General features: G+C 33.7%; 1 protein-coding gene across 2 annotated transcripts in view; it reads right to left on the bottom strand.

Annotated features, from left to right (window-relative positions):
* Positions 1-12,666, bottom strand: part of LOC109849160 (WD repeat-containing protein 13) — a 21,081-nt gene that overhangs the window by 5,850 nt on the left and 2,565 nt on the right. For both annotated transcript variants that reach the window (XM_020418975.1, XM_020418976.1), the window contains exons 3-6: positions 5,477-5,546; positions 4,394-4,538; positions 4,168-4,305; positions 621-760 (exon numbers count right to left, since the gene is read on the bottom strand). In XM_020418975.1, the coding sequence (XP_020274564.1) occupies positions 621-760; positions 4,168-4,305; positions 4,394-4,538; positions 5,477-5,546 (493 nt within the window). The remainder of the gene's footprint in view (positions 1-620; positions 761-4,167; positions 4,306-4,393; positions 4,539-5,476; positions 5,547-12,666) is intronic.

Below are 12,666 nucleotides of genomic sequence, written 5' to 3'. Positions count from 1 at the left end.
GTCATGAGCAACCTTCAACCCCTCTTCTAATTACCTCCAAAAGCAGTGACCAAAGAGAAAACTCTTCGATAGTCTTGAATTTAAGAGAGAATTCTTGAATGGGTTCTGAAATTTTCTATCCCAAGTGAATCAAAGCATGGTCAAATGAAAGGCTAAGTGAGGGTTTGATAGAGATAGTGAGGCAAGCAGGTCACATGAAAATGGGGTTGGGATTTGGATGTAATTCATTAAATAATGGGCCTCACCTAATAATTTGATGAAGGGTAACATCAATTCAGCTTTAAAATATTTGAAATTTGACACTGTTAACTTTTTGGGTAGAAATTTCAAATGTTGAGGATTTGAGGGGTATTTTTGCAAATATGAAGATTTGGAGTGTAAAATTGCAAATATGAAAGATTTTAGGGGTAAATATGTATACCCCCTAAATTTAAAACTATTTGTATCAAGCTCTCAGTTGAAACTGCTAAAGAGATGAAAATCATCAACTTGGTTATGTCAGCATTTAGCTTTCAGTTCAAGTCTGGACACACAAAATAAAGGAAGTGAGCAACAAGAGCAATTCTTGGAATATCAATAATTTTGATTGTGGAAAAGGAGTAAATAGATTATGTACGTACCGGGTTGAAGCGGATGCATAACTGCGAAGAAGTTCCATATATTACACGAATGCAGTGGCCCTTAGATATCTCCCATACCCGAACAGTTTTATCCATTGAGGATGAAGCAATATACTGATTATTAGAGGAAAAATCAAAATCTGTAACCTAGTTAGCATATCAAATATAACAGAGATATCACTGTGTATAAGCAAGAACAGTAGATCAATTGGTCTAAAGTTGTTGTCCTGTTGCGTGTATCAACATTTAAAAAGTGCCTCGTAAAAATTGATAAAATAACCATATATAAAGTACCAAAAGAAATTCTTTTTAAGTTATATGACGTGAAAAATGATAAACTGGAGCTACCTGAGAAACATATCAAGTATATGTTCACTATATTTGAAAAATGATAAATTATTCAGTATGAAAATGTAATATATTCCCTGAAAAATATTACAAAGCCAATCAACTATAAAGCTAAAAGTGATGAATGTAATTTGATGAGCATTTAGGAATAGATTTCTTTCCCCAAGCTAGGAGAGGCTAAAAGCACTGTCAAAGATGAGTAAGAAAGTATTGACATAGAATATAATTGCTTTTTGAGTACAAATGTCAACATATAGATTTGAAATGGTGAGAATAAGAATATACAATCCAAATTAAATTGAGAGGACCCCAGAAAGTGATTAATTATTACAAACTGCTAGCATTGGTGAAGCTGATGACAACACATTGAAAAATAGCCTAGCTATGGAAATTATTGGCAAGAGAGGTTATAAGCGTAACCTAAAAGACCAGCTGACAGACAAGCCAGCGTGCCTCACTGGTCATCTCATCAGGAACTAAACCCCGGAATAATACAAGGAATACAATTTAGAACAAAAAGGACAGGGTGATGTTTGCTAATAGAATCGATGTTAGAAAAAGCTTTCTGAAACTCGCTTTGGAACTTTTTGAAGGGTAAACACTTCAAAACTCAAGAGTGAAGCTATATATCCCTTGAAGCTTACGCGTCATCGCTTAAAACATAACCGAAGTGTGCACTTTGCGCTTCATAAAACGCTCTCTTTTGAAGCGCACACTGTAGACAAGATAGGAAGATATAAAAGGATTTTTTACTAATGTTAAAATATCCCTATGAATCTTCAATATACCCATTGGAGTATAAATAAGATTTATATGTCATGCGTATAGCTTAGTTTATCGTGATTTTCATCTATACTTCACATGTTTAATCTTATTTACTAATCAGGACATGAATGTATCTAAATGTCTATCTGTAAATTATCATACCACTTATATTATATGTTTATAATTTTTACAGATTTTAAAATTGAAATGCAATTCATGAGGCTTATGCCTCACGCTTTGAAGCTTGCGCTTTACTTCATTAAAGGGTCTTAACGCCTCGCCTTGCACTTCCGCTTTTTAAACATTGAATGGAATCAAGGTAAAACAAAATATGGGCTAGAGACCAACACGCGCTGCAGGGAATCACATTCCTTCAAAAATTTGTCAAAAGAGAAAGAGGGTAACAATACATTTAATCAATGTTACATTAAACGCTGGGCGCTTCTAGGCGTCAGACTTGGCGCCCAACGCTTAGTCACCTAGGCGGGCGCCTAAACGGTTTCTGGGTGTTTTTTTCTTTCTTCATTTAAGTGGTGGTCGATGAGGTTTTGCTGAAGGTCGGAGGAGATAGTGGAGGTGTTCATATTTGGAGGTTAATGGAGTTTGGAGGATGTGTAGGTTACGACACATAAAATCACAATCAAGGCCTACAGGGTGCAATCCACGTAAGCAGATAATGCTCCCCTAAAGGCTCGTAAAATCTAGATGGGCAGTCTAAATACCGTCTAGGCGCTAGGCGCTAGTTAGGCGGCCTAGGTACCGCCTAGGCCTAGGCGTACGCCTAAACGGACTAGGCGGAGGTTTTTTAAAACAGTGCATTTAATTGCTGTCATAATGTAAAATCACCTAAAAAAAGTGGAAGCGCAAGGTGAAGGTTAGACCCTTTAATGAAGCGAAGCGCAAGCTTCAAAACGTGAGGCGTAAGCCTCATGAGTTTAAGTATTTTAATTTTAAAGTTTTCAAAAAGTATGAACATATAATATAGTGGTATAATAATTTTCTAATAGATATATTCATGTCCTTATTTGTAATTTGTAAATAAGAAATAAATATGTGAAGTATAGATGCAACTCGTAATACACTAAGCTACATGCGTACTTATAGATCTTATTTATAGTTACATGGTCATATCGAAGATACGTAGGGGCATTTTAACGTTAATAAAAAAATCCTTTTGTATCCTCTTATTTAGTCTAAATCACGCGCTTCTAAAGAGAAGCATTTTATGAAGCGCAACACCCACTTCAGTTATGCTTTAAGCGATAAGGTGTAAGCTTCAAGGGATAAATAGCTTCTCTCTTGAGTATTGGAGCGTTTACCCTTCAAAAAGTTCTGAAGCGAGTTTCAAAATAGCTTTTCCAAACATTGTGTAAAATAAACAAATATATATTAAAGAAAATAGCAATAGAATAGAAAAACTGCCAAGAATTTCATGAAATATTTAATGAGAATTTGAATTTCAGACCACTCAAATGAATTCCACTGATCCTGAATGATGGTGGCATAAAGCCCACTCTTGAAAAGAAGAGAATATTAGTCGTTGCCTAGATTACTCATAGCACTCATTGGGAAAGCAACGGAAGAAGAAACTAAGAGGTTGTTCGGGCATTGGATTTGTATGTTGGATTTATGACAATGTTACAAATCTAACAAATCCTTAACTATCCAAATTTTAAAATTTGAGTTTGATTTGTAGGAAAATTGAATGAAAAGTTTGTTTTAAAAATAGATTCAAACAACTATGTTTTGTTTGTAAAAGAACAATAAAATTTGAAGTTTATATAGTGGTCCCTCGAATGATCGATATGGTAGTTGAAATAATTTTTTTAATATTGATAATCATTTTGTTTACAATAAATAAGAAAATAAATAAAATTAAATTTATGGATTTTCTGAGGTTTTTTTGTTGTTTTAAATTTATTTTGTTTAATTTTTAAAGCTCTGTGGGACCAAATTCTGTAATTTCTCAATATAAATCCTCCATTTTGATTCCGATTTTGACATGGTAATTATGTCAAAATCAGTAGCATTGTCCCTTCTTATAGCCCCATACAAACAGACGCACAAAACACCTCTAGGAAAGTTGGTCTGTCAAAAAGTTTGTGAGGAGACCCATTTTCTGACACATAACCTTTGAATTCCAGCTAATTCGTTGGAAACAGACAGTCCCTAAATTTAGAGATGTACAATAATGACATAACTCTTATATCTCAGATTTGTGATATGTTTCATCTGTCAAATCCAAACCTTTCAAGAATTTTTCTTGTTTCTTTATTTCACAAAAACCATGTATTACCAATATTACAATATGACATCCAGTCTGACAATAAAATCTGAAAGTGAAACTAGCACTGCATAATATTTCTATTATAACTTTTTTAGCTGCAGAACACAATAATTTAAGGATTTCAAAACAGATGTCATCTAGTCTCACCTGTTATGGATTTTGAATGTCCTCTTAATTGTTGAAGAGCAGAAGGTGACTCAGAGACGAGGCATATTGTCAAGCTCCCATCAGATGCACCAAATGCAAGGAGATCGGAACTCATGTGTCCAAATTTCAAAATGGTAACTGAATGATAACTTATTAGTTTGTTTTCTTTTCGGAGTAACTTCTTTGTATAGATGGAAATAAGAGAGTAATGTGAGGCATTAATCACCTGAAGCTTTGCAGTTGTCAAAGATAGAGTGCATTCCAACAAAGGAATATGCAGGTTCAGCTAATCGCGCTTGGCGATCAGCATCACCTGTACTTGAGCTGAAACTTGAACGATGGCCAAAAGAATTATTCAAACTTCTTAAATCCTGCAGAAGATATAATAAGGACACGGTGGTTACAATGCAAATCTGGAAATAAACTGGTAGACACATGATGAGAACATATGACAGACAAGGATTTCGTGAACTAACTTATGGTCTTCAAAGCAAAAGGTTACCATGTAAGAAACTGTAACAACTAGGAAATGAAAGCAGATCTTCAAAGTAATAGGGACTAGGTCATGATGCAAAAGTTTGGTATCAAAGCTTTGTTATTGTTGTTATACATGTTGAAGAACAAGAATACTGCAAGAATACTGAAGGAAGTGGAGAAGTTCAACAGAAGAGTCAACAGTGAAGGTGGGACATATTACATAAGAAACAGTGCTTACATACAAATTTCATTTAGAAAGGAGAATTTGCCCATACCAGAAGCATTGAAAAGGATTAAAAGTTGGGAGTGGTGCACCTCATCGAGAAGAATGCTTGAAAAACTGGAGTAAGGCAAATTTAACCTTGAGGAAACTTTCTGTTGCATGTCTGTGGAATGGTACATGCATTTATCTCCAAGTAATTGTGAATAAAAGTATCCCTATATATATAACTGTAACACAGAGACTGTAACTGAAAATTTTACACGTTTACACCATCCAGTATGATCCCCAAAGCTTAAAACACATGAGTGAGAGAAGCCCGTATATCTTGGATAGTTCTTGAGATGATTTATAGTACATAAAGTAGTAAAAAAATAATCATACTGTCAGTTAATTCATAGGTAGATTTTCTCAGAAAATTTATGTTTAGTCCACGAATGTGGAAAGCTTATATACAATAATGATCGTTTGGTCACCAATATGTCATTCAAGCCCTGGTGTGAACCTTCCTCACTAAATTCTCTTCATATACTCATGGGAAAAAATCTGTTCTGCATAAAAAACACCTTTAATAGGAGAAGATGATGATGCATGTAGAAAATATATACATACCCTGCTAGAAGTACGACTGCCTGTCTCAAATACTATGGATTGTGGAATAGAGAATGAAGCCCAACGCCCACTGGTACATCAAAGATTAACTTTATGTCAGATCCTTGGCAAAACAGAAGCAGATACAAACCTCAAATCTTGGCAGCTGAGGTATAGAATAAATAGCCTAATCACAGTAAATAATAGTTAAAGATCAAGAACATATGGACCCATTGATTTGACAAACCACGTTATCCTCAATCTCACTGCCATCACTGATCCAAAACAATGAAAGTGATCACTCTTAGGCATTTCTAAAACGCTGCAGTTTATTATACTCTTAATTATTCTTCACAGTCCTACTAAAGTAAAATTATATTTTCTATATTATGCTTTTGTGTTAGTACTCTTGTTTTGATGATGATTTACAAACCCTATTATTGGTGCTAATTGCTTGTTGAGTGATATTGTGCAGATTACATTTTTGTCAAGCAATATAACGCCACTTTTGGAAAATTGGATGGAATATCAGCTACATCGATGGTATCCAAGGAGGTGGAGGCAAGTTGATGAATACAAGCTTTCAAGAGCAACTTGCACAAGAGAAGCTTCATCAACATATGAGCAAATATCAAAACTTAAGCATTGTATTCATATGTGAGAGATATTTGTATTTTTATTCTCTCTAGAGTTTAATGTAGGCAAGTCATTGAGTAGATAACACTTGAAGCTATTGGGGTTCACACATACACACACTTATAAAAACATGTTTTTGACCATTTTTGAAAAATGATAAGTTTTTACAATTGGAAAATGATCTTTCAAAAATTTCCTTTCTAACATGTTTATATTCATGTTTATAAATATTTTCCAAAGTTTTACAATTTTTAAAATTTATTTGATATTTTATTTTGAATTTACAAAATCAGATTTTTAACTATAATCAGATTTATGGATGTATCTGTTTTCGGTCGACCGGGCATTGCCTGTAGGTCGACTGACCAGAGAGCTAGTTTTCGTGACCCTGCAGACAGTCACCTTCGGTCGACTGATTTATATTGTGCGGTCAACCAATGACTGAGGATCGGTCGATCGGAACAACATTGTCGGTCGACCGAATCAGTTCAAGATTGTTGAGTCTGCAACGGTCAAATAGTCGGTCGATTGGACATGATCCGTCGGTCGACCGGATCTACTATAACGGCTAGTTTTTATTTCAGCTGAATTTTTCAGGATTTTGGTACTTATTTGGGATTTGAGCTATTGTTTGGGGTTCCTATATATACCCCATTGCTCCTTCACTTCAGTAATTAGGCAAGCAAAGAAAAATCCCTAAGTTTTGTTTAGGGTTCCTATATATACCTCATTGCTCTCATAATGACATTGAGGGAGGATTGAAACTTTTGTAAATAAATAACAATCCCTCAACACTTGCATCAAAGGATGGGGAAGGACTTGAACCTAATCAAGAAGAACTCCCCAAAGCATGGAAGTTTGCACCAGATCATCCTAAGGAGCAAATTATCGGAAGCCCATCAAAAGGAGTTTTGACTCGCTCAAAGGCTATGAGCGAGTGTGGTAATGTTGCTTTCTTATCCCAAATTGAACCTAAACGTGTTGATGATGCTTTAAATAATGAATTTTGAATTTAGCCATGCATGAAGAATTAAATAATTTTTAAAGAAATAATGTTTGAAAACTTGTTCCTAGACCTAAAGATTTTCATGTTATTGGAACAAAATGAGTTTTTAGAAATAAACTTAATGAATTTAGTATAGTGACTAGAAATAAAGTTCGTTTAGTTGCCCAAGGATACCATCAAGAAAAAGACATTGATTATGACAAAACTTTTACATCGGTTGCAAGATTAGAGTCAATTAGAATGTTTTTAGCCTTTACGAGCTTAAAATTTTAAATTATTTCAAATGGATGTTAAAAGTGTTTTTATTTCAAATGGATGTTAAAAATATTTTTTTGAATAGGTTTATTGAAGAAGATGTGTATGTCGAGCAACCCTCCGGTTTTATTGATCCACTATTTCCTAATCATGTTTACCAGATATAAAAAGCTTTGTATGGGTTAAAACAAGTTTCTAGAGCTTGGTACGCTCACCTCTCAAGTTTTCTTCTTGACCTTGGTTTTTCAAAAGGAAAAATTAATAATACTCTCTTTGTTAGAAAAATAAAAAATAATTTTATCTTAGTTCAAATATATGTTGATATTATTTTTGGTGTCACTAATGAATCATTGTACAAGGAATTTTTAAAGGTTATGCAAGATCAATTTAAGATGAGCATGATGGGAGAGCTTACATTCTTTCTCGGTCTCCAAGTCAAACAAACCAATGATGAGATATTCGTGTCACAAAGCAAATACGCTAGAGAGTTGGTCAAGAAATTCGGAATGGAAAATTCCAAGCATGCACCAACCCTTATGAGCACCACCATCAAGTTGGATTTGGATGAAAGTGGTGAGAAGGTAGACCAAAAACTTTACCGATGTATGATAGGTAGTTTATTTCATCTCACTGCTAGTAGACCGCATATTATGTTTAGTGTTTGTGCATGTGCACGTTTTCAAGCCTCTCGTAGAAAATCTCATCTTATTGCGGTTAAAAAATTATTAAATATATGAATGGCACTATAAAACTTGATTTCTTTTATCCTAAGAACACTTCTTTCGATCTTTGTGGTTATTGTGATGCCAACTTTGTCGAATGTAAGGTATATCGTACGAGTACAAGTGGAACATGTTAATTTTTGGATAACTAACTTGTTTCTTGGTCCTCCAAGAAACAAAATTATGTTGCCTATCCACTACAGAAGCGTAATACATTACCGTCAGTTTATGTTGTGCACAACTTTTATGGATGAAACAAAATTTAGTTAATTTTGATTTATATTTTTTTGATACAAAGATATTTTGTGATAATACTAGTGCTATTAATATTTTAAATATTCTGTTTTACATTCTAGAACCAAGCATATAGATGCACGCCATTATTTCTTACGTGATCATCTAGAGAGAAAAGATGTATCCCTTATTTATATTGATACTAAATCCAAGGGTTTAAATGTGTCGGCCGACATATCGGTTTGAGGGCTTGACCGACACGACATGAACATTTTTGACTCGTATGTCAGTTTTTAGGACCAAATCGAAAATATCAGCGTCATATCGAGCATATCGGTCTACTTTTTAGCTTTGAAAAATCGGCCGATATGATACTTTTTTAAGATCTATTTTTTGTTATTTGGTTTGTGTTTAGTGATAAATACCCAATGTTACCCGGGTACTTCATTATTGAAGCCGTACCCGTACCGGACACGTACCCGACACTTTTCCGTACCCAAACTTCATGGACACTTCTTGAATATATGCATGTATTTATTACAACATGTACTCAATTATACGATATATGTGTTAATTTAAAACACTTGTCAAAGACTTCCTGGACGTAGAGCTTACACTTCACATCCGTCTTTTGAAACTAATGGGATACAGGTCGGGTTCGTTTCAGTCCATACCCAAGTTCAAAACTATATAGTTAATGAGTTGTTTAGATGTCTAGTAAAAAATGAGTAGTTTACAATTCATGATAATCATTATGATAAAATAAACTCCAAAAATGTGATCGAAATTTTAATTCTAATGACACATGAAGCAGAAAAAAATTATCTCATGTACATTATTAATTCAATATATATATGTAGTTTGAACCCGTACCTAACATTTTACAGTTTTGTCGTGTCCCCTACCCGTACGGTGGTACCCGCACCCGTACCAGTACCAATTTCCATGCAACTTAGATTTAGGTAATAATATTAGTTCTAAATTTTTAATTAAAGTAAAAAGAGCTTTCTATTCTATTTCCTATGCAAGGAATATAGTTTTAACTTTTGAAATATTGATCTAAAGTGAATTATTTTATATATATATATAGCCGTGTCCCCGTACCCTACTTTTTACAAATTTGCCGTGTCCCGTACCCGCACCCGCACCCGCACCGGTACCCGTACCCGTACCTAGGCAACATAGTAAATACCCAAACCCGTTTGACCCGTTCTCATGTTTAAGGGTTCCTTATGAACCCGATAGAAAGAATTTATGAACCCAAATACATATATTATTTACTTTTTTATATGTTTAGTCTATAGAATTTATAAAGTATGTTTATATTAAATTTATGAATGCTTAGATTATATTTAGGACATGATATTATACATATGCGCACTACCCGATATGACAATCCGATATTTAGTCAATGTCCCCCGATATATCCCCAATTTTCGCTATCCGACATGGATTTCAGCCATCCGACATGAACCTTACATCCGACATTTAAAACATTGACTAAATCACAATTAGCGAACATCTTTACCAAACCTCTTAGTGAAGAAGATTTTTATCGCATAAGAAATGAATTAGGCATGTGCATCATTTGATTGTTTGTTTTGATGGGTTTTTGCTTGCTTTTGGTTTTTGGATTACAAATTTTCATATCTTATTATTTTTATTCCTACTCATTGTCATAACATGTTTGAACACACAAGGTTACTTAGTGGAGTGGTTGGGAGAGACCGGGATCAATTCCAAGAGGAGTGGGTTGGTAGTAAAGCCTAGAGAGAGGTCGTAAATCCAAATACTTGAGGAATATGACACGGGTAGGCCAACACTTAGAGGAGTATCTTGTAGGTTTATAACATGTATATTATTTTATTTATCCTATTTTGATATTGACAAAGGGGGAGAAAAATCTCTTATCCTTTGTGCATACAGATAGGGGCAACTATCTATAAGTTGACTTTATTTATACTCCTTTATAATGGTGGTTTGTCATCATAAAAAATGAGAAGATTATTAGTACTCTTATTTTGATGATGATTTACAAATCCTATTATTAGTGCTAATTACTTATTGAGTGATATTGTGCAGATTACATTTTTGTCAAGCAATATAACGCCACTTTTGAAGGATTGGATGGAATATGAGCTACAACGATGATATCCAAGAAGGTGGAGGTAAGCTGATGAAGACAAGCTTTCAAGAGCGACTTGCACAAGAGAAGCTTTATCAACATATGAGCAAATATCAAGACTCAAGTATTGTATTCATATGTGAGAGATATTTATATTTTTAGTTTCTCTCTAGAGCTTAATGTAGGCAAGTCATTGAGTAGATAACACTTAAAGCTATTGGGGTTCACATATACACACACATATAAAAACATGTTTTGTATCATTTTTGAAAAATAATATGTTTTTACAATTGGGAAATGATCTTTCAAAAATTTCATTTCTAACATGTTTATATTCATGTTTATAAATATTTTCCAAAGTTTTATAATTTTTTAAATTTATTTGATATTTTATTTTGAATTTATAAAATCAGATTTTTAACTATAATCAGATTTTTGGATATATCTGTTTTTGGTCGACCGGGCCTTGCCCGTCGGTTGACCGACCAGAGAGCTAGTTTTCATGACCCTACAGACAGTCACCTTCGATCGACAGATTTACACTGTGCGGTCGACCGATGACTGAGGGTCGGTCGACCGGAACAACATTGTCGGTTGACCGAAGCAGTTCAAGATTATTGAGTCTACAACGGTCAAATAGTCGGTCGATCGGATATGATCCATCGGATCTACTGTAACGGCTAGTTTTTATTTCAGCTGAATTTTTTAGGATTTTGGTACTTGTTTGGGATTGGGCTATTGTTTGGGGTTCCTATATATACCACATTGCTCTCTTCACTTCAGTAATTAAGCAAGAAAAAAATCCCTAAGTTTGTTTTTAAGTGTTCTTGAGCTCAAACTTTCAATTATCATTCTCGAGTTTTAAGTGCTTCAAGTTTTCGGTTTCTAATTTTCACATGCCTCAAACCCCAGAGCTTCATTTGACTATCTCTTGATCCTTGCTATAGGATTATTGTGAGAGATTTTCTTTCATTCATCTTGTGATTGTGTGGTGAGGTTGATCTCGAGGAGATCATTGTGAGGATTGTAAGATCTCGTGGGAAGATCGTTGTGAAGAAGTTCCGGGTTCCAAACAGGGTGTGCTTAGTGGATTTACCATCAGGAGAGGTGATCGGGGATTTAGGTCATGAGGACCGAACCTCGTGAACATATTGGCGCGTAATTTGGCTAACTATTCTCTTACTCTCTCTTATTTATTGCCGTATTTATTTTTGTGGTTGGTGTTGCATTGAATGTCATTTAATTTGCATATTTATTGTTTGATTACCCTATTCACCCCCCTCTAGGGTAATTTTATTTTGTACTACTAATAACAAATCCTTTAAAACTGAAGCTTCTCCCTATCTTCTACTTTACCCATTTCTAATCTCATATACTAATACTATATTATCAACAAATAACATACACCACGAGACTACATTTTGAATATGTCTAGTAAGTTAGCCCATAACTAATGCAAACAGATTGGGCTTAAAGCTGCTCGATGTGTTAAAGAAAGGAACAAGATAAAGAATAATAGAAAAGGAGAAGAATAAGAAGAAACTAGCATTATGCATTTAGGCTTGGCCCTCACAAACAAGGGTGAAGTCTCAAAAAGCCGTGATCGACTTTCATTATAGGGATTGGAAATAAGAAAGCAAAAGTATTTAGGCGTTTGGTCAGTTCACTATTACAGGGTATCTTTTATCTAATATATGGACAAGAAAGACATGATAAAGAGTAGACAAAGGTAAGCATGAGATGATGACAATTTGGCAGCCATGAGCTACACACACACACATATATATATATATATATATATATATATATATATTATATATATATATATATATATATATATATATATATATATATTATATATATATATTTATATATAACACACCACATATATATGTATATATATGTATGTATATGTATATGTATATATGTATGTATATATACATACATATATATGTATGTATATATGTATAGATACATATGTATGTATACATATATATATGTATGTATATATATATATACACACACACACGTACATACATACATACTGTATATATATATATGTGTATATATATATGTATATATACATATACATGTATATGTAATATGTATATATGTGTATATAGATAAATATATATACATATATATATATATGTAGACATATACATATATTTGTGTGTGTGTGTGCATGTATGTATGTATATATATGTATATACATACACACATACATATATAC

The sequence above is a fragment of the Asparagus officinalis genome, chromosome 7, assembly GCF_001876935.1.
Source record: "Asparagus officinalis chromosome 7, Aspof.V1, whole genome shotgun sequence".
Taxonomy (NCBI): Eukaryota; Viridiplantae; Streptophyta; class Magnoliopsida; order Asparagales; family Asparagaceae; genus Asparagus; species Asparagus officinalis.
Note: the sequence above shows the minus strand (reverse complement) of the source record. Positions and strands in the feature narration are given on the sequence as shown.